Raw genomic sequence first — 21,919 nt, 5'->3', positions numbered from 1 at the left:
TTACAAGTGAGTGACTACAAGACTCTTGCATTTGTCATTGGTTGATTTACAAGTGAGAATCAAACCTAATAGGCAGGTTATAAACAATAATAAATATTATATCAAGATCATAGACTCACATTCAGAATAAGTCCTACATGATATATATTATTATACCTGATATCTTTTAGATTAAGAATAATCATAATAAATAATGACAATCTCTTGCCCATGTACTTTTTTTTAAAGGTCAGATACAATGAACTGCTTGTTTTACCAGAGCAAATGTTAATCGTGTCAACAAAACCTTTCCCAAAAAACATGTCAAAGTAGACAATGTTTGGTTTTCGTATGTTATAGTAGCACATGCACTGTTGTCTTTGCATGGTTTAATGATAACAGAAACTCTTGGTCTGACTCAAAGCAAATAGATCAGCTGGCTTTAACTCAGAAAATTTAGTCAAGCAGAAACGTCCACACGGAAGTGCCAGAAACGCAGATCCTGTAAAGGCTGTTTGACATTGACTCCAAAGTGGAGAAACGAAATCCCACAGACTCCTATGGTGAAATGCCCACATTAACAATTAAAATGCATGTCTACAGCTTTTGAACAGTAACAACTATACGATGGGTGAATTCATTGATTTGGAAACTGTTCAAGCTTAAAGTTAGAGGCAAGGCTGCTTTGATTGCCAGGTGTAGCTGTAGCCAGTCTTGTGCACCAGGCCCCATCTCTACTAATTTCTTTCACTGAACTGGACCAGAGATGCTACAATGTGAAGACGTGGTACTGTTAGAAATCTGGGTTTAAATACTTGGGAGATTTGTGTAACAGCAAAGATGGTGAAAGGCCGAATAAATTTTTAAAAAATAATAATAATTTAGTTTAGTTTCTTTTAGTGGTTTTCATTAGATTTGACCAGTGACTTAGTTTTTATGACCCAGTGACGTTTTAAATTAAAGCCAAATAACTTCCAAATAAGTAATAAATATATGTGCCTAAAATTATACAGTGATGAGAGACCAATAAAAAGAGAGGGTTACATTTTCACAAAATCATTTAAAACTTGCATTATGCATTTAGCAAGGCTGCCTTTTGCTTTAGAAGTTAGGTTTTCTTTAAAGTGCTGTAGTCAAAAACAGACGCAGTAAAACATTTAAGTGCTAACACATCCCAACAGATTATCTGTTATTGATTTATTATTATTTAACATCGAGTATGAAACTCTACTGGGAGAACATTTAGGCATACATTTTACAGTATCTCGCACAGAGTTTTATCACATTACTGCTAAGTCTCTAATTTTAAACTTGTGCTGCAATCTGACACACTACCGTCTTAGTGACAGTTGAAAGTGCCAGACAGGTTTTAGAGGATGATAAAAGGTGTTGGAACTTAAATAGTAATATATCTTTGTGGATTAAGTGTGCAGCTGTCCTAGTGACCAAAACTGCTTCAGTGTAATCATTTGTCCTCCCTGAATAAACGCAGTGTGTGCTGCTTCTGAGAACTTAATCTTCCGTCCTTGTTCTTACTGCCAGCTCATATTTGTCCTTGGAGGAGCTCTCACCTGAGTATTTGTTTGACAACATTCAAATTACCTTGGCATTTTCAGTTTGTACTCCAGAACCCCAGATGAAGTACTGAGTAAACAGACTTTAGCAAATACAATTCATGCTTAGTGTGGTTGGATGAGAAACAGGTTACATGACCATTCAAAGCAGCTAGAGCCTCCAAAAATCCCCAAAACATTTACTTAACTGAGTTCTCCATTTAAACACATTTTGTGTGTGTGTGTGTGTGTGTGCGTGTGCGTGCGTGTGTGTGTGTGTGTGTGTGTGTGAACTTAGTTGTGTGTTTATTTTAGCTTTTCATTTAGTTTCTTTAAAACTTATAAACTTATAAATTTATACTGCATTGTGTTTAGTAGCATACTGCATATACTGAGATTGAAACTAGTTATCATTACAAATAGCTGAATGACAATAAAGCTGAGTCTGAAAATTGGCTAACATCACTGTAGTTTCCACCCAGAGTACAAAGACATGTGATTGACTGGTGATGCTAAACTGACTGTAGTTGTGAGCGTGTGAGTGTGTAGTTGTCTATTTCTGTGTTTTAGACTGGTTATGGACTGGTGTACCCCTGGCTTTTACCCAGTTTTGGCTGGGAATGGTTTCCAGCCTGGTTGAACAAGCAGCAAAGAAAATGGACTGATGGAAGGAAAAAGAAATCTTATAGCATCTGACAGTTATTTGTGCCGTGTTCTTGTATACCCAGCAGAGGGTGTTCATTATGTACAAGTTGCTAAATGGACTGGCCTACTCTGCTGGCTCCTAATATATATGTGAAAAAAGAAAGCTGTAAAGTCTTTGCAATTGCTTCAGCTTATTCTAAAACCCCAAACAACCCTGAAGCTCCCAAACAGACACTAAACATAGGATGAACTATTCCGGACTTCAGTTTTTCTTAAGCATTCATCATTATTATTTACACAATTTGCTTATGGATTATTAAGGTATTCTGGTTGTTTTAGTAACCTATTCAAAAGTTATACTAATTTGCATTGCAGAGGTGTGTTGCTATATTTGATTGATTTACAAATAAAGTGCTTCTTCACTTATTTTTTATGTTTACTACCTATTAAATCATTGTAACTAGTCTACAGTTTATTCACTCATCTGCATGCAGTGAAGCCGTTAAATATAAGAAGCTGAAAATATTGTCTTTTTTCAGATGAAAAATTGTATATAAATCTAGAATACTTTCATAATAATAATTTCAAATTGATCTGATGTGATCAATAAAGGACTGAAGTGATAGAATGTTTGTATCCAAGATTTTTAAATACATTTAATTAAATTCTGAAAACAAAAAGCATTCGTGTTTCCAACTACATAAGTGGACTGGCTGTGGTAAAATAGCAAAGTTAGCCATGTCTTTGGTATGTTGTCAAAGCAGAATTCAAAGTAATAGAAACTCTGGCTCTCACATAATTCTAGCGTCTTTTTCATGCTGTATAATTGCTTTGAAATAAACACCAACTGTATCACTGAAGCTTAACAATCTGTAACTCAATCACATCTATGTGGCCAACAATTTTCACTCACATCCAAGTAGATGAACAACATTATTGTTGAATTCTTTTCTGTTTCATTCTTATACTTACTAATATTGTAACAGCTTGTTTCACCCCTACCACTTTTCAAATACGCGTTTAGTGATTTTGTATCTATATCTACAGTCCATAAGCACATCTCCACTCTTTCCTATTTTTACTTATTACTGCTTCACCAAGAACAGTCAAAATGCAGACTCTCCTGGTTTTTTTTATTTCAAAATTTCACCCTGCCAACTTTATTGTATATTTAAAAAAAAACAGCTGGCTAAACTTTAATGTTATTGTGGAGAATAAGACAGTACATTTAGGGTTTGTGTGATGTAAATGTAAACACAAAATAAATGTTTAGATTTTGTTTTACTAGAAAAAAAGAAGATGGAAGAGATGAGACATGAACTGAGTTGCAAGTTCTTTTTTATTTTGATCAGCAGATAAATACTCAAACTACAATAGCAATTACTTTGTAAGATATATAATGATTTTTAAGAAAATATGGGAAGAAACATTTAAATGTCACATCTGTGAAGAGACAGACTGTTTCATCACAGCAGTGTGAAGCTTCTCTTCCTGCGAACATGATGTCGAGCTGTGGTGCAGTCCGTCTTGGTACACCCACACTGTTCCACATACATGTATGTGTAGGGGACTGTGTCTCCATTCAGGCAGACCAGGTCAACAGTGCGATTGCTGAAGTTTATCTCCTTACAGCATGAGCAGGAATGCTCCATAGCTGCTGCTGCTTCAGAGTACCTAAAGATAGCAGGGGACAGGATTATTAATATAGTCAAAGTGTAAAATAACACTTTTTGTAACTTTCCAGGGAACCATATAACATTAAGGTTATCCTTACATGGTGTAAGTGTTGCAGGATCCTTCACAATATGGCATATCTACCTCCTGGGAGGACTGACAACCGTTGAATGTAATATGGGTTTTCATGGACATTAACTTGCATCCCTTCTCCTTCTCCACACCTTTTACAAAAAAAGATGTTGAGTTAGTTTCTTTTATTTCTATTTAATGTAAATCCATCCATCCATACTGTTCCGCTTATCCAGATGTCATAGGGTGAAAGGCAGGTACATCCTGGACAGGTCGACACTCTGTCGACTCCGTCATAGGGCTAACACAGCAATTAAAAACTAAAAACTAAATTCACACCTATGTGGAATTTAGAATCAACAGTTAACCTAACTCCACTAAGTGTATGTCTCTGGACTATTGGAGGAAGACACAGTACCCGGAGAGAACCCATGCAGACATTAGGGGAACATGCAAACTCCACACAGAAAGACCCTGGCTAGATGCTGGATTCAAAACAAGTCCCTTCCGGCTGTGAGGCAACAATGTTAACCACCACGCCACTGTGCTGCCTCTGATTAAAATATTATATATCGAAATGTTATACTCACAAATTTTGCAACAGCCGTTTGCTGCAGTTTGAATTGTTTCCTAACGAGGAAAATATACAACATTAACAAAATTTGTTTCATTTCATTTCAGACAGATGCAGTCAATCAATCAAGATTATTTTTTAAAAGCATACTTACAGGTTGGCAGTTGCTCTCTTGGAAGGGTGGACAGACAGTCTGTGAACGACTTGCTGTTAAAGTCTCACCATTCTTAACACAGGTGTAATGATCACACTTATTCTCCGATGGTGACCAGGTTTCTCCTTGCTAGAAAGCAGTGAGATACATGTATGCACAAATCCACACAAACTTAGTAGTATTTATTTAAACACACAAATAAGCACTTATTGGTGGTTGGCTTAGATGAATTAACACATGAAGTTACAACCAGCTTACAGTCAAAAGGTGTTTGGTTCCATTAATGTTGACAACACAGTGTGTCTGTACACACTTCCCGCAGCATTCATCTGAATCACTTTCCACATATCCATATCCCTGTGAGACACCGAGAGCGACGTTAGCTTCTGAAGCCCAATCTAGCAAGTGACACACTAAAGCCACCAAAGGAAAACAAACTGGGATGTATGGTGTAAGTGAAGATGACGGCTTTATTGTCTCTTACCAGTTCACAGTGTTCTTTGCATTGTTGAAACACACAAATTATTTTTAATAGACCAGATTTGGGGTCAATCTGATTGGCACAGGTACAATCCTGACATGCAATCACAGGAACTGAAGAACCAGGCTGACAAATAAAGAGAAAAGGTCATACATAATTATTCCATCATTAAAGGTAAAAAGGTGAGAAATGACAAGTCATCTGCTTCTTATTTACCTGATATTCAGTTTCTCTGTGTACACAAACTCTTTTAGGTTCTAGGAAAGAGTTGGACAAAGATGAGGTGAATTGCATGAAAGTACACACACACATACACACACACATATATATAGAGATAGATAGATAGATTCAAACTGTTTGAATGAGATTACCACATGTATGTTCTGCACAGCATTTTCCATCAGGGACACTGACAACTGGCTTATATCCAATTGGACAATTCATATTGGTGACTGGGCAGGTGTTAGGTTGACATTCTGCAGAGATGATGACACAGTGAGATACTACCAAAATCAAATAACATTCTGGAAAAATTTAAAGTGCTTTGATATTATATGTCTTACGGCAAACATAGGTAGAACAGCAGGGGTCTGATGGACTGGTCTGGTTGACAAGGACAAACCCAGGAGCAGAGCAGTCTGTCGGGGCTGACGGTGGAGGGCACACCTTAGGCTTGCAAGTCACAGTCTTCGTAGATTCTTCACAGATGCAGTCCTGGCATTTGTACTCAAATCTTTCATTGAACTGAAAGAATAAACCACAACTTATATTATTTTCTCCTGTAAGTAAACAATAAAGAATAGAATTTCTGGTAAAAAAAAAAAAAAAAAAAAAAAAAAAGAGGAAGAAGAAGATCACCTCACGAGGAATGCCCTCAGGATCAAGACATCCTGTTGGAAAATAAAAAAGTCACTAAAACTATATCATATACTTAGGTCAGTAGTAGTAAACTGAAAATATCACAAAAAGTAATTACCACATTTTTCAACACATATTCCAGACTCCTGGTTGAAGAGTTTCATTCCATCAGGACAAAAGCAGCCCTCAGTAGTGTAGTTCATAGTTGGTCCACTTGGACTGTAAAATAAGCTACGTTGGAACAGCAGTTAAATTCATTCAGTTAAGTTGATAGACAGTGTCACTTTTACTTATTGCCACTGTAAACATTTATATTTTGCCACATTTTGTTATTATCATAGTGCCTAGAAATGTTTTTGCATAGTTTTGCAGAAACTTACTCGTCTTGACAGGTTGGCTGTTCTGCAGGACCACAAGGCTTGTAAACTTTGCCTAATGGGCATTCACCAGCTGATGATGAAGAAAAGAACTTCATTGTTTTGTGCTTTGATTTTTATCTACATGCTGACAAAGTTTCACTTGTGATTCCATCCATTTCAAAACATTTACAAAATGATGAGGGATTGCTTACTGCACAGTGTGGTGTGGTTCCTCCAGTAAATGCAAACTCCAGCCTGAGCACAGGCTGCAGCATAAGTCTGTAAACTTGTGCACTCCACTGTTGGATTTGAAACGTGACAGCTATCAAAAACACAACCTCTGTAGAAATTTTCTGGGGAGACAAATGGATGGCACTCTGCAAAGAGACTGTTTTAACAAAAGACACAAAAATTTATGTATTTTGTTTTAAGTGCAAACTGTTAATAGTACAGGAATAAACTTTTGGGACAGATCAGATCATGCTTACCTAGTTTTAAGTAGGTCACACATGGAGTCTGGTTTGCATGGAGCTAAAGTAGGTGGTGGTTCAGGTGCACTGGTAGGTAGTGCGGGTGGTGTTGGGCAGTTGGGCTGGTAAAGGTCTTCAACAGGCCAATAGTCAGCCATCACTGCACAGCTTTCCACCAGCTTACCTCCAGGCAACATGCAGTCATCAGCCTGATTATTGTTGCACGTTCCTGACAATAGTAATTAAACAGTTAATATTGCAGTACAACCTCAAAGTAAGGGTTATGAAATATGACCATTTTAGTGAACATTCTCACCACAATGTCCCTGTGTGTTTTTGCCAAAGTACTGGAATGGAAGGGTTACACTGAAGCCAGTTATTCCAAATGTAACAACCACTTTTAGACGAGGAATCTCTAAAATCAGGTTAATGCCTGAATTCATGATCTTAACACCTTGTTGAGAATAAGGTAGGTTCAAACTTTCTCCATTTTTCAGTGCCTACAAAAGAATAATTGCACCATATGTAAAAATATACTATAAAATAATCTATCTTGGTTATTTTGCAGAAAAATACAATAAAATATTGGCAATCATATATGCATAAATTTACCTCCAACTGTGCAGCTCCAATAAGATTATGATTAATGAGTGTGATGACTTGTGATACATATGATACTGTTATCGATCGTGGACAAGAAACATCTTCAGTTGGATCACAAAAGACATTGTCAATATAAATCTCCAGGTTATGTATCGGTAAGATCTCTTTCATCAAAACATAAGTACAGTTTCCTTGATAACTGTAGTAAAGTCCATCAAATGTGATGTAATGTGGATCTCCCCACCCTTCACATACACCTGAAAAGAAAGAAAAATAAATTAATGGAGGGGAAAAAACATGAATGGAACAAATGTTTTTTACTCACAAAATATCTTACAGTCACAAGTGTAATATTGACAGCAGTAGTACTCGTCATATACCAGAACTGGTTTCTTTCCATTGGTGCAAGTTATGTTTTGAAGAGGTGGACATTCATATGGAATAATTTCTATTGTGTTGTTCTCTATGCATCTGGCCATGGTGCAGTTGCACAAATAGAAAGTCTCATTTTGCTTGAAGAAAATAGCACAAACAAAAATAGTAAAGGTATTTTAAGATGGGTTTTTTTGCCAAACACCTATGAGTTCATTAAGATATAACCTATAAGTTAATTACTGGAAAAGTGAAAACAGTCAAAATCTCATTAAATACAAAGTTCTTGAAATTTTTTTTATGTTTAATGGGTCTTACTGAGACACCCCAATCAGGGCAGTCTGGTGGAGGAGGAGATGTAGTTGTAGTAGGAGGTGTGGCTGTAGTTGTTGTAGTAGGAGGTGTAGTTGTGGTAGTTGGAGGCGTTGGTGTAGTTGTAGTAGGAGGAGTGGTTGTTGTTGTAGGAGGTGTAGTCGCAGTTGTTGTAGTAGGAGGTGTTGGTGTAGTTGTTGTAGGAGTGGTTGTTGTTGTAGGAGGTGTAGTCGTAGTTGTTGTAGGAGGAGTGGTTGTAGTTGTTGTAGTGGGAGGTGTAGTTGTGGTAGTCGGAGGTGTGGTTGTAGTTGTTGTAGGAGGAGTAGTTGTAGTTGTAGGAGGTGTAGTCGTAGTTGTTGTAGTAGGAGGAGTGGTTGTTGTTGTAGGAGGTGTAGTTGTAGTTGTTGTAGGAGGAGTGGTTGTAGTTGTTGTAGTAGGAGGTGTAGTTGTGGTAGTTGTAGGTGTTGGTGTAGTTGTAGTAGGAGAAGTAGTTGTAGTTGTAGGAGGTGTGGTTGTAGTTGTTGTAGTAGGAGGTGTAGTTGTGGTTGTTGTAGGAGGAGGTGTTGGTGTAGTTGTTGTAGGAGGAGTGGTAGTTGTTGTAGGAGGAGTGGTTGTTGTTGTAGGAGGAGGAGTTGTAGTTGTAGGAGGTGTAGTCGTAGTTGTTGTAGTAGGAGGAGTAGTTGTGGTTGTTGTAGGAGGAGGTGTTGGTGTAGTTGTTGTAGGAGGAGTGGTAGTTGTAGTAGGAGGTGTAGTCGTAGTTGTTGTAGTAGGAGTAGTTGTAGGAGGTGTAGTCGTAGTTGTTGTAGTAGGAGGTGTAGTTGTAGTTGTTGTAGTAGGAGGAGTAGTTGTTGTTGTAGGAGGTGTAGTCGTAGTTGTTGTAGTAGGAGTGGTTGTTGTTGTAGGAGGAGTGGTTGTTGTTGTAGGAGGTGTAGTCGTAGTTGTTGTAGTAGGAGTAGTTGTAGTTGTAGGAGGTGTAGTCGTAGTTGTTGTAGTAGGAGGTGTAGTTGTAGTTGTTGTAGTTGGAGGAGTGGTTGTTGTTGTAGGAGGTGTAGTCGTAGTTGTTGTAGTAGGAGTGGTTGTTGTTGTAGGAGGAGTGGTTGTTGTTGTAGGAGGTGTAGTCGTAGTTGTTGTAGTAGGAGTAGTTGTAGTTGTAGGAGGTGTAGTCGTAGTTGTTGTAGTAGGAGTAGTTGTAGGAGGTGTAGTCGTAGTTGTTGTAGTAGGAGGTGTAGTTGTAGTTGTTGTAGTAGGAGGAGTAGTTGTTGTTGTAGGAGGTGTAGTCGTAGTTGTTGTAGTAGGAGTGGTTGTTGTTGTAGGAGGAGTGGTTGATGTTGTAGGAGGTGTAGTCGTAGTTGTTGTAGTAGGAGTAGTTGTAGTTGTAGGAGGTGTAGTCGTAGTTGTTGTAGTAGGAGGTGTAGTCGTAGTTGTTGTAGGAGGAGTGGTTGTAGTTGTTGTAGTAGGAGGTGTAGTTGTGGTAGTTGGAGGTGTTGGTGTAGTTGTCGTAGGAGAAGTAGTTGTAGTAGTAGGAGGTGTGGTTGTAGTTGTTGTAGTAGGAGGTGTAGTCGTAGTTGTGGTAGGAGGTGTAGTTGTTGTAGTGGGAGGTGTAGTTGTGGTAGTCGGAGGTGTTGGTGTAGTTGTTGTAAGAGGAGTGGTTGTTGTTGTAGGAGCTGTTGGTGTAGTTGTTGTAGGAGGAGTGGTTGTTGTTGTAGGAGGTGTAGTTGTGGTAGTTGGAGGTGTGGTTGTAGTTGTTGTAGGAGGAGTGGTTGTAGTTGTGGTAGTCGGAGGTGTTGATGTAGTCGTGGTAGTAGGAGATGTGGTTGTTGAACATATCTTACAACAATATACCCTTATCTCATAGTCATAGCACTTTCTTGGAGGTCTGGTCTGATCCTCTGCTCTACATATTAAACCAGTTTCCTGATCACAACTAACAACTTGGCCAGTTTCAGTCACAAAGTCATCAAAGGTTTTGTCCGGGTATAGTACCGCTCTACACTCAATGTCTTGAATATCTTCACATATTTGAAGACCGCTATCTGTGATGTTTTTGTATGTTTCCCAATCACTTTTGTCCGTTGGATCATCCACATCATACCAGTCTGACCACGCACATGTGGTACTTGGAATGCAAGTAGTCGATGAGATTGTGGTTGTACTTGTGGTAGTCGGAGGTGTAGGTGTAGTTGTAGTAGGAGGAGGAGTTGTAGGTGTAGTCGTAGTTGTTGTAGTAGGAGGAGTAGTTGTAGTTGTAGGAGGTGTAGTCGTAGTTGTTGTAGTAGGAGGTGTTGGTGTAGTTGTTGTAGGAGGAGTGGTTGTTGTTGTAGGAGGAGTAGTTGTAGTTGTAGGAGGTGTAGTCGTAGTTGTTGTAGTAGGAGGTGTTGGTGTAGTTGTTGTAGGAGTGGTTGTTGTTGTAGGAGGTGTAGTCGTAGTTGTTGTAGTAGGAGGTGTTGGTGTAGTTGTTGTAGGAGGAGTGGTTGTTGTTGTAGGAGGAGTAGTTGTAGTTGTAGGAGGTGTAGTCGTAGTTGTTGTAGTAGGAGGTGTAGTCGTAGTTGTTGTAGGAGGAGTGGTTGTTGTTGTAGGAAGAGTAGTTGTAGTTGTAGGAGGTGTAGTCGTAGTTGTTGTAGTAGGAGGTGTTGGTGTAGTTGTTGTAGGAGGAGTGGTTGTTGTTGTAGGAGGAGTAGTTGTAGTTGTAGGAGGTGTAGTTGTAGTTGTTGTAGTAGGAGGTGTTGGTGTAGTTGTTGTAGGAGGAGTGGTTGTTGTTGTAGGAAGAGTAGTTGTAGTTGTAGGAGGTGTAGTCGTAGTTGTTGTAGTAGGAGGTGTTGGTGTAGTTGTTGTAGGAGGAGTGGTTGTTGTTGTAGGAGGAGTAGTTGTAGTTGTAGGAGGTGTAGTCGTAGTTGTTGTAGGAGGAGTGGTTGTTGTTGTAGGAGGAGTAGTTGTAGTTGTAGGAGGTGTAGTTGTAGTTGTTGTAGTAGGAGGTGTTGGTGTAGTTGTTGTAGGAGGAGTGGTTGTTGTTGTAGGAAGAGTAGTTGTAGTTGTAGGAGGTGTAGTCGTAGTTGTTGTAGTAGGAGGTGTTGGTGTAGTTGTTGTAGGAGGAGTGGTTGTTGTTGTAGGAGGAGTAGTTGTAGTTGTAGGAGGTGTAGTCATGGTTGTTGTAGTAGGAGGTGTAGTTGTGGTAGTTGGAGGTGTGGTTGTAGTTGTTGTAGGAGGAGTGGTTGTAGTTGTGGTAGTCGGAGGTGTTGATGTAGTCGTGGTAGTAGGAGATGTGGTTGTTGAACATATCTTACAACAATATACCCTTATCTCATAGTCATAGCACTTTCTTGGAGGTCTGGTCTGATCCTCTGCTCTACATATTAAACCAGTTTCCTGATCACAACTAACAACTTGGCCAGTTTCAGTCACAAAGTCATCAAAGGTTTTGTCCGGGTATAGTACCGCTCTACACTCAATGTCTTGAATATCTTCACATATTTGAAGACCGCTATCTGTGATGTTTTTGTATGTTTCCCAATCACTTTTGTCCGTTGGATCATCCACATCATACCAGTCTGACCACGCACATGTGGTACTTGGAATGCAAGTAGTCGATGAGATTGTGGTTGTACTTGTGGTTGTCGGAGGTGTAGGTGTAGTTGTAGTAGGAGGAGTAGTTGTAGTAGGTGTAGTCGTAGTTGTTGTAGTAGGAGGTGTGGCTGTAGTTGTACTTGTGGTTGTCGGAGGTGTAGGTGTAGTTGTAGTAGGAGGAGTAGTTGTAGTAGGTGTAGTTGTAGTTGTTGTAGTAGGAGGTGTGGCTGTAGTTGTACTTGTAGTTGTCGGAGGTGTAGGTGTAGTTGTAGTAGGAGGAGGAGTTGTAGTAGGTGTAGTCGTAGTTGTTGTAGGTGTAGTTGTGGTAATTGGAGGTATTGTCGTAGTTGGCTCACATACAGCCACACATGTATTGTTTTTCTCATCAAATATGGGCTTATCTTCTGGGCATACAGGGTAACAGCCTGTACAAAAGGATATCACATAATAATCTTAATTAATATTTCTGAATGGCACATTTATCTGATTCAAGGTAATACAAACTGACACGACTTAACCTCCTACCTTCCAGGGTGGGTATCGGATTCAAACATACACCTTCTGGATTCAAACAGGTCTTGTAGCACGGAGAGTGGCAAGGGTTATAGTGCCACGTGCATATAATTGGGTCGTTGTAGTAATCACAATAGACAGCTAGGAGAAAAAGATACAAATTATACCATTTACTTAGATCATTAAAATGTTGACTGAAATATATGAAATTTCAATTTATAATGTGAATGCAGTTCAAACTCCACTCTCACATTAAAATTTAATAAGGTTATTGAAAATATTTTGGAATTTCTGTCTGATTGCACTAAAATAAAAAGATTACAATGAGATTATTTATTTGATTTTGGAAATCAGTAACCCTGACTATAATATACACTGAGTTTAAATTGAAGTGAATATGTTACATATGCAAGTGTTATAAACTGATGCAAATATTGTCTGCAGTATATTTGATGTTAGATTACATAAGTAATGTCTTTAATTATTACAGATGCAAAATGTGTTTCCTTTCACTTTTCCACATATTATTTTTGTTGTGATTATCGTTAATCACATTTGACCTACACTCAGTATTTAGGAATGATCCCACTACAATTGCATATCCTTTTCAATAGAGCCCAACATGTTATATTACAGGATTTTTTTTAAGTTAACACAAACCAAACACCGACTCTGGAACAATCAGTTTGCCACATCCATTTTCTTTTGCATTTAACACTTAGAAATGTGTTGTCGGAGAGGGGGGCAGATTAATAATCTCAAAAACAACAAAATAATCTATTTATCAAATTTAATACATACATTTTATAAAGATACACACAGTTTACACTGTTTAATTAATGGTCTGACTTTGTTTGTAAAAATGAGAAAATTCAGTTTCAGATGCTTTATAAGCTTGCAAAAGCACGTGTCCACTTTGGTCCCTATTGGTTATTGAGTGTAGCTTGATACAGAAAAGATCAAGTTTATTAATTTATAATAACAAAGTAAAAAATACAAAAAATGATGGGGTATGTTTACTGAGCAGATTGATATATAGATCTCTGTAGTTGCAAACACCAGGCTCACAAGAATTTAAAGCCTCAAAGTCATGTGTCAGAAAAGGTGGGGGAAAAAAACAAACTGTTACTCACGACAGATCTCTGGAGTTCTCCATGCAATGCAAACATCATGCTCATTGCAAGCCTGAGCGTAAGCTGCAACTGCTGTGCAGAAACATTCACAGTCTCCTCCAGTGTCGCAGGCACATGAGTCTTTTATGCAGTTTTCATAAAATGGAAAAGGGCTAACCTGAACAGTGGTGCAAATTTGATGATGATTTTATTTTAGAGCATTGTTTTAGATTTGCGTGAATGTGAACAAGTTACAAATTCTCATTACCTTTTTGTGGCATTCTTTAAATGTTTTTCCAATTATGATGCTACACATCAATTTTGCCCACTGATGTCGACCGGGTGTTACTGCGCACGGATCAATGTTCACCTCAGCATCTGGACAAGAGCTAGACACTTTCCAGCTGTTTGCGAACTCAAGTGGATTGCTCACCACCAGCTGACCCTGAGTGGTGTAGTCATTCTGTCCATCACCATCGAAATTACCACACAGGCCACACACCTCTCCCTGTGCAATTAAACAAAAGAGTCAGTCGAGCAATGTGAGATCTTAATAAATATAATTTAGTGATTTACATTTATCATAATTTCATTAATATATTAGGCTCCTCTAGGAATTTTCTTTCTTTTGTAGAAATGATTCTGTTAATTTTTTCAATATGAGGTATTGAAAACCAGAAGTATGTGGTCAGACAAAAAGGGTACACTGCATTAAAATAGTAAAACTTTAATGCAAGAATTTAATGTAACAGTTACTGTGACTCACGCTGTGCGTTGGTTCAAGCAGGATCCGAACAGCTGTTTTGCGATCCCACATCACTGCCATTCCGATCTCAGATTCTACAACCACATACAAGCCAACGTTCCTTATCTTGTACACTATCTCAGGTCCATGTCCCAGATCATCCTCTTCAACTCTTCCCCTTGATAGTTTAATTTCATTTCTCTGTAATGAAGGAAAGGAAATTTCTGTTGGTTCAATTGCAATGCTGAAAATATATTTACTTAGATTTACTATAGTTTGCATAAGAAAGCTTTGCTATTGTTTGTAAGTGATCTTACCCCCAGTTGAATTCTGACTCTTTTAGAGCAGGTGGTGCCCGTAGAGCCACAAGGTACATTTTCAGTGATAACTCCAAAGCTGTTGTGCACCGTTTTATTGCCACAGTTGTTCTGTAAAAAAAGAAAAAAAAAAGGTTAAACTTTGTGTTTTTTGGGGGCTAAAGTAGAAGATAACAGGAACAAGATTATGCACTTACATGTTATATATTGACTAACTGCCTTTGAGTCTTTATGTAATGACTTTTGGAGACACAGTGTAGGTAATTCTTAACTGTGTCTCAAATCTTTGCACTTAGAAAAAAAGATTTTCCTTATCCCTGATCCAGATATTATTTACAATATAAGGCATTTGCTCCTTGCAATTTCACCTATGAGTTCTAAGTAAGTAATTGTATTTGGTAAACAAAATATACAGTGTGAATGGCATGTAACCTTTTTTTTTACAAAGGAAATTAGAGTTGCATAACTGACTTTACTCCTAATTGTTCAGAGTTTATTTTTATGAGAAACTTTGGATGAGGTGACAAGGTGACAAGGTCAATTTAGGTCAATTTAGGTGACAGTTGTGCTTTGGATGATTTTGGCACACATTATTTACCTTTACAGCAATATAGCCACACTGTCCTTGAAATGCATATGTTTTCTGATCAAATGTGGTGTAGTGACCACTTCCATAAATAATGCAAGTTCCTGGACATTTTTTCTCAGAGCATGTCCATTTTCCACTTTGGCAGGTACTAAATGTATCAAAAAAAGTACAATTTGAATACTGTGAGAAAAACGTGCCATATATATCACATACTGTTTATTACTCTACAAGTATTAATTAGAAAATAACTAAAAAATAAAATAAGATCCTACCAGGTGTTGCACTGATTAGGTATTTGTGTCCCGGAGACATAGAGATGGCCATCATGTTTGCATGGACAGTCACTTTCTTTCACACAGAAACCTTTACCATCATCAAGGAGGCCACTGGGACACCGACAACCAGATTCACACTCTGTGGCATCCTGGGAGGATAGAAAGACCACATTGATAAAAAATAAATAAATAAAAAATAATATTTATTAGATATTGTTTTTTCAGACTTGGAGGTGCATCAAAAACAACTCACACAATCATCATTGTCCAGATTTAAACAAGTTCGAGCACACTGCACTCCAACAACTCCTGCGCTTGCAGTGGAGCAGTTGAAGTATTCTTTTGGAGAAGGACAAGCTGTAGAAACTGTAGGAAAAAAAGTACAAATTCCTTTAATATACTGTATATTGTCTTAACAAAACTCTCTCATTGAAGAAGAAAAAAAACTGACCTGACATGCGGGTTCTCCCAGAATGGCAATGAAGAACTCCGTTGGTGCATATGCTAGAAAAAGTCACCAAAATTATAAAGATACAACACAAAAAGCCAAGTCTGTGTAAATCCATCATACTACATGTATTACGGTCCTGTTTAATCCTTAGTTTAGGATGTTTCATTTGAAATCCTGAAGTGACTCACCAGCGCTCGTTGTTGGTGCTGATGGACTTGCCTGACTTTACGTAGACTTCATTATGGTAACAGGGACACTTTGCCACTGGGACACAGATGCCGTTGTCATCTAGGTAGTGACCCTCAGCGCAGGAACAGCCATCCACAGGCAAGAAATCAGAGGTGCAGCTCTGCTGCTTTAAGCTCAATGATCTGCAAGTCAGCTGACATCTCTGATTTTTGTAAGAGAAGGTCTGAGATGCTGGGCAGTTCTTGGTGTATTTTTCTGTTTTACAGAAAATATGATAATGATTATCTCATAGTTCTGGACTAACTAATAAAAAAGAACACGCTCATCAAACTTCATTACTGAGCTGTTTCAGATACACTTACCGCACACATTCTCTCTCCAGTCTGTCAAGAACACTCCCTTTGATGCACAAGCTCTTGTGTAGGAGGAGAAAACAGCACACAGGCAGTCCTCGCTCTTCTCACAGTTACAGCTAGCATAAGTACATCGCTGTAGAAAACAGTGAACACATTTTTATTGTATTACAGTCCCACTGTATTTAGTTAAAGAAACACAGATAGATTGTGTTGTACCTTGTAGTAAATCTCAGGATCCACAACAGAATGACACTCTGCAAAGGTGCTATTTGGCTGTCGTAGCAAGGCGCACCAGTGATTGGCATACTTTTCTATAAGTAGATGAGTAAAAATGTCACTTCTTGCTTATATTTCTTGCTTGTTTATATATGCTGCAATTAGTGCATGGAAAATCAGTTTCAAGCAAATGATAGCAATTAAAGAAATAAACTTCCATCCGTCCATCCATCCATTCTCTTCCACTTATCCTTGTCAGGGTCGCGGGGTGGGTGGGAGGCAGGGTACACCCTGGACACACCGTGGACACATTGCCAGTGTGTCACAGGGCTAACACATAGAGGATAGACAACCATTCACACTCACATCCACACCTATGACCAATTTATAGTTACTAATTAATCCAAACCCACTAAATAAATAGGTGGAGTTCAGAAAAAACGTAAACGTGGACAATAAAATAAGGAATAAGAAATAAACTTGATAGACAAAAAAACTTTCCAGTTTACCATTTTCCACGCTGAAAGAACAAGGGTCATCGAGTCTGTCTTCTCTGTCTTGGCATGTATGGCTAGCCTTCCAGGAGTTACTAAAAGCTGCTGCACTTCCCTCCACAATTCCCTGACGAGTGTTCATGTCATCAGACAGGACCATGTTGTAGTTCCCACATAAACCTAAAAATTACAGATTCTTAATGAAGGAAATTATCATGAAATGCAAATAAGAATGCTAAAGAAAAAAGTATATGAAACCAAATTATTTTCAATGGCTTGCTAGTTGGGTGGTATTCAGAGTGGGACAATCCTGAGATCATCCCTGGTCACATAAAACACAATTTCTCTATTATGTTCTTTGGCTAACTCAGTGTCTACTTTTCACTGAAAATCTGAAAAAAAAAAAACTGATCTTCAAAATAGCCTTTTTATTTTGGCATACCAGTTAGCTGCCCACACCATCTTAGCTGGTTCCTTTTCATCTGAAGAAGCTAACACTCTATTACGAGCGCCCTCATTATTTTTTAAATTTCTCGCCGTAGCTCTAAGAGTGGGCGAGGCCATTTATTACAACCTTTTAGCCAAAAGGTTGTAATAAGGTTGTTGGCAGTGTTTAATAAAAACAAAACAAAACATATGAATCACTGAAGTCAACATAATCTGCTGGTGTTTCATTTGTTTAAGCTGCAAATGGCAAAGTTTGTTTCGAAATGCACAGATACATCAAAATCATGTAATCATCTTCAACAGACAGCATTCTTTAAGTCTTGCAATAAATAGTTACTTAATAAATGCATACCTTCCCTCGTGATATAATTCTTTAAGACTAATGTAAAATTTACCACGTGTCTTTTCTCTGTAGCTCTGCTCCAGGCTGACATAGACTTGCATGAGAGGCACATGTTGGATCTGAATTTGCAAACCAAAACTGGTCTGGAGCATGATGTGAAAGGACGAAGCGTGGAATATACTGATATCCCCTGTGAATGAAGAGATACACAAAAATCAGTTTGGCTAAGTTCTTACGTCTCAGCATAAATGAAAGTAACATCTTAAATCGAAAGTGCCTTATTTTCTGACCAACCTGAGAAGTACGGCAAACTGATACTCTGCATATTCTGCTTTACTGCGCCATCAGCAGTGAATGTTAACACCTGAATAAAAACAGAATTGATCATTAAAATGTTGCAGCTGTCAGTATCTATTTAAAGCACGAGCCCGGTATTAAACTCACATTGTGTCTGTCATTGTTCAGCAGGATTTTGATGGTCTTCAGACAGGTGTCATACTCTTGGTGTGCACATGGTACCAGTTTGACCAGAATGGTAAACTTAGGGCTTGCATCATCCTGAAATATGCATAATGTAAGCAAAAGAAAAAAATGTAGCCTAATCCAATATATTTTTACTTACATGTGCCCAACACAGTATTGTCTAAAATTTGACTGTACAAAGCTAAGGCTCATTTACCTTTCTTTCCACCTTGGCCAGGGTGTAGTAACAGTCTCCATGGAAGGTGAAGTCTTTCCCATCAAAGGTGGTTACATGTGAACCTTCTTCAACCGCACACGTAGAAGGTGTTGAAAGACTTTCACAAGCCCATCTACCTTCAAAACACGTGCTGAAAAACCCCCCAAATTCATTAAGATAACAAAATATGCAGACACGTTGTAAAAAAATGACATTCTGGTAGCATGATGAACATTACCATTCCTCTCGCTCCTGTCTGTAAACTTCGCCAGATTCATAGATTTTTCCATGCTTGCACTGGCATTCAGACTGAGCAATACACCCCCTCATGGAAATGTCATCGAACACGGTTCCTGAAATGGAAGGTTGGCATTTGAAGGTAACATCCCATGAAAAGAGAAGCTTTAACAGGTGTGTAGAAAGAAACTTATTTGACAAGCGAGCTAACCAGAAGGACAGAAGCAGCCGTCCATTTTGTGGTCCTCACAGAATGAGCTTGTGTCTTGATGTGTGCAGGTATCCACACAAGGGGATCCACTCTCTTCATAAACCATGTTGAATGGGCACTGTTTGGCTGTGAAGGAAGTGGGAATTTACGCAAAGTGTCTAAACATCAACTTGTTGAAGTTTTTCACTTGAGTGTAAAAACAGCAGATTTTTTTGTGCACTTATTTTACTTCTGACATTTGCCAAATTTCACCATATACTTGGCTCAGGTGATTTCAGTGTTTTGGTACTCTCTCTACCGCTTAATATATAAAATACAAAACTTTACCACAGAACTCAGAAGTCCTCCAATTGGGAGGCTCCCCTCCTGCATGGGAACACTGTCGAGAGAACTCAGAGAGTGTGCTGCAGACACAAAAGTCATCTGAATGGTTGGTACAGCCACACATGTCCTGCACACAGGCCTGAATGTAAGGCTCAGGGTCAATCAGTTTGGAACAGGAGCTCCAGGTTTCTGCATGCAGCATCTCTTCACAGGTGTTTTGCTAAACGACAATAAACACATGCACAATTATTTAATGCAAATAAAAAAACATCAGATCTCTTTCGTTAAACCTGACTAAAGTAGGTAACAAAACTCACAAACTCTTTGCATGACTCTGGCACATTCATAGCTTCCTGTGAAACATCTTCCTCTTCATATGGGTCCTCACAATCATCATTCGGACGATGGACTTTATGTATGTTGCCAAACTCAATGGGGCTGATTTTCCGACCTTTTGCATACAATTACATTAGTAGGGACACGCAATAGCCAGCATATTGAAGATTTTAATGAATGAAATGAATGAATAATGAACAGCTTTTACCATCAAGGAGGAACTCGTTGTAAACTGGAACACCGTTAAAATCTCCACAAAGTCCACAAGTGCGGTTAGTGTAATCATTATCAATTTCCACCTTAAATATGGAGTAAAGGGTTAGAAAAAGTTTTAGAAACCAGACATGACAGGTTTAAGATGTTAAAATATATGACATGACAAAATAAAATGAAACGAATGCATCAAAGTTGCCACATTTAAGCACTTTACATGTATGCAAGGACAATAGTAACCACTGTAACTATTGTTGTAGTGAACCAGGTAATCGGCAATTCAACTTGAGGACAATGTATTTATTTAAATGCCACACAGACCAAAATATAAAAGTATGGCTAAGTATTTCTGGAGGTTGGGCTGTTAGTCATTAATAAAAGCAATGTGTTTAAAATAATGTCGTATTGGATCTGTCTATTTTAAGGATTTACCATGACTGCATCATCAAGGTTCCACATGACAATGATGCCAACTTTGGACTGGAGCTTGATGTAGACTGCATTTCTTTCCACTTGTACTCCGGCCTCATAGTGTGGCAGTTTGACACTGAGAAGAAAGATAATATCTTTTTAACAATTATAATTCATTTATATCTATAATTAACATTATATAAGAAGCATCTCTGTACTGAATAAAGTCTTTTGCATTATAAATCACTCTGTGAACTTCAACTGTTCACTCATATTGCCATACTTAAGAGTACTGTCTGGAAGTCTGGGTTAATGTATAAAAAGCTTAAATTCAGTCATTATCTGAATGTCAGGAAAAGCAACTACAATAATTAAATGAACTTTGAATTAAATGATTCAGCAACCACACTAACATTTTATTTTTGGAGTCAACAAATCTTGAAATTCATGGAACTCATAAAATACAAATCTTTAACAACAGTTCAAACTTTTTGCATTTCCATTTGTCTACTAAAATTGTGGAACAGTTTTCCAGTGGACCTACAGCAATGTTCAAGCATTTTTCAGTTCAAATAAATTTTTCGAAACCTGCTTTTGAAGAATGTAAAATTAATGAAATTGATGACTGATAATAATAATAATGATAATAATTTATACGTTATTGATCCCCATGGGGAAATTCCTATCTGCATTTAACTATTTCACTCTAATTATATTAATTTATTGTGTTTTTTATGAGTGTATACAAGTGCTGAGGGGAAGTGTGGGTAATGATGAACATGGTCAATCAATCAATCAATCAATGAATCAGAGATTAATAAGCATGTGGATATTTCTTCCTACTCCATTTCAGACTTGATGATGATTTAGTGGTTCATGTCATTAGGAATGTGTGTATGTATTGGTTTTATATATCTGAGATAAAAGATTATCATTGTCATCATAATTCTATCAGAGTTGCTTTTTTTTTTTTTTTTAACTTACGGCAGGTCGTTTACAGTGACCACATCCTTGCTGAGGTGAAATGCAAAATCGGTAATGGTGACCACCACATAACTGACTGTCGGGTTTCCATCGTTTTCATTCCTCTTCATGTGCACAGAGAACTCTGGGAAGGTGTCATGGCAGTCGGAGACCAGGTTGTATTCACACATGCCAGGAAACTGGTACACATCACCATCGAACGTCTTGAAGTGCTCCCTGCCCCATGTGCTACAGATGCTGCTCACATGGTTGCGGACTGGAGAAACATTCACATAAATAAAAGATGAATATTGGTGGAAGTATTATAAATGTTGTGTTCGTATATGCATAAATGAAGAAGATAAATTTATTTAAATAATTGAGGTTTAAAAGCAGACCAAAATTATTTGAGTCTTACCCCATCTGGCTTGGATCTCAGTGACATGGGCTATAGTCAAAGCAAGGAAGCACAACCCCACCGAACTCCCCCTCATTGTTGCCACTGTGGACTTGATGTTCCCTGAGTGGGTAATGTAGAGAGTGGTTCTTGACTACCTTTTATATTGAGATCAGACTTTTTTTTTCTTACAGCTTCTTCCTGTGTAAGACGTGAAGATTTATTGCCAGTCGTGGCAAACATGTGCTGGATGGCTGTCCAACACCCTTCACAAATCCCATATAACTTATTATTACATCCTTCCTCTTGATTGAACAAGTATGTTTGCACTTGCATATATCTTCATTTCAAGACAACAGAGGCAGCAATAAAACAGTTTTATTGACAAAATGCTCCTCTGTTCTAAATCTATTGTTTCATAAGAATCCAATAAT

General features: G+C 38.1%; 1 protein-coding gene across 2 annotated transcripts; it reads right to left on the bottom strand.

Annotated features, from left to right (window-relative positions):
- Positions 1 to 3,503: 3,503 nt before the first annotated feature.
- Positions 3,504 to 21,603, bottom strand: muc2.1 (mucin 2.1). Of its 2 annotated transcripts, none has more exons than XM_085166304.1 (43): positions 21,507 to 21,603; positions 21,110 to 21,365; positions 20,147 to 20,261; positions 19,710 to 19,800; positions 19,483 to 19,616; positions 19,169 to 19,385; positions 18,842 to 18,967; positions 18,632 to 18,746; positions 18,394 to 18,544; positions 18,159 to 18,272; positions 18,009 to 18,078; positions 17,767 to 17,904; positions 16,940 to 17,104; positions 16,431 to 16,525; positions 16,221 to 16,347; positions 15,858 to 16,113; positions 15,670 to 15,722; positions 15,472 to 15,584; positions 15,216 to 15,367; positions 14,953 to 15,091; positions 14,355 to 14,465; positions 14,059 to 14,238; positions 13,561 to 13,800; positions 13,314 to 13,470; positions 12,193 to 12,321; positions 8,113 to 12,092; positions 7,760 to 7,934; positions 7,432 to 7,679; positions 7,136 to 7,319; positions 6,838 to 7,048; positions 6,562 to 6,737; positions 6,371 to 6,440; positions 6,109 to 6,221; positions 5,991 to 6,022; positions 5,696 to 5,876; positions 5,504 to 5,608; positions 5,349 to 5,389; positions 5,136 to 5,258; positions 4,910 to 5,008; positions 4,652 to 4,780; positions 4,514 to 4,553; positions 3,952 to 4,075; positions 3,504 to 3,851 (listed from the first exon to the last, which is right to left on the bottom strand). In XM_085166304.1, exons 1-43 carry the CDS (start codon positions 21,580 to 21,582, stop codon positions 3,644 to 3,646), a joined length of 9,759 nt encoding a protein of 3,252 aa, XP_085022430.1. In that variant the 5' UTR covers positions 21,583 to 21,603; the 3' UTR covers positions 3,504 to 3,643. The 2 variants fall into 2 exon arrangements, with proteins under 2 accessions (XP_085022430.1, XP_085022431.1); XM_085166305.1 differs by having other exon boundaries at positions 6,109 to 6,209.
- Between the last annotated feature and the right edge of the window lie 316 nt (positions 21,604 to 21,919).

This window comes from Neolamprologus multifasciatus, chromosome 7, assembly GCF_963576455.1.
Source record: "Neolamprologus multifasciatus chromosome 7, fNeoMul1.2, whole genome shotgun sequence".
Taxonomy (NCBI): Eukaryota; Metazoa; Chordata; class Actinopteri; order Cichliformes; family Cichlidae; genus Neolamprologus; species Neolamprologus multifasciatus.
Note: the sequence above shows the minus strand (reverse complement) of the source record. Positions and strands in the feature narration are given on the sequence as shown.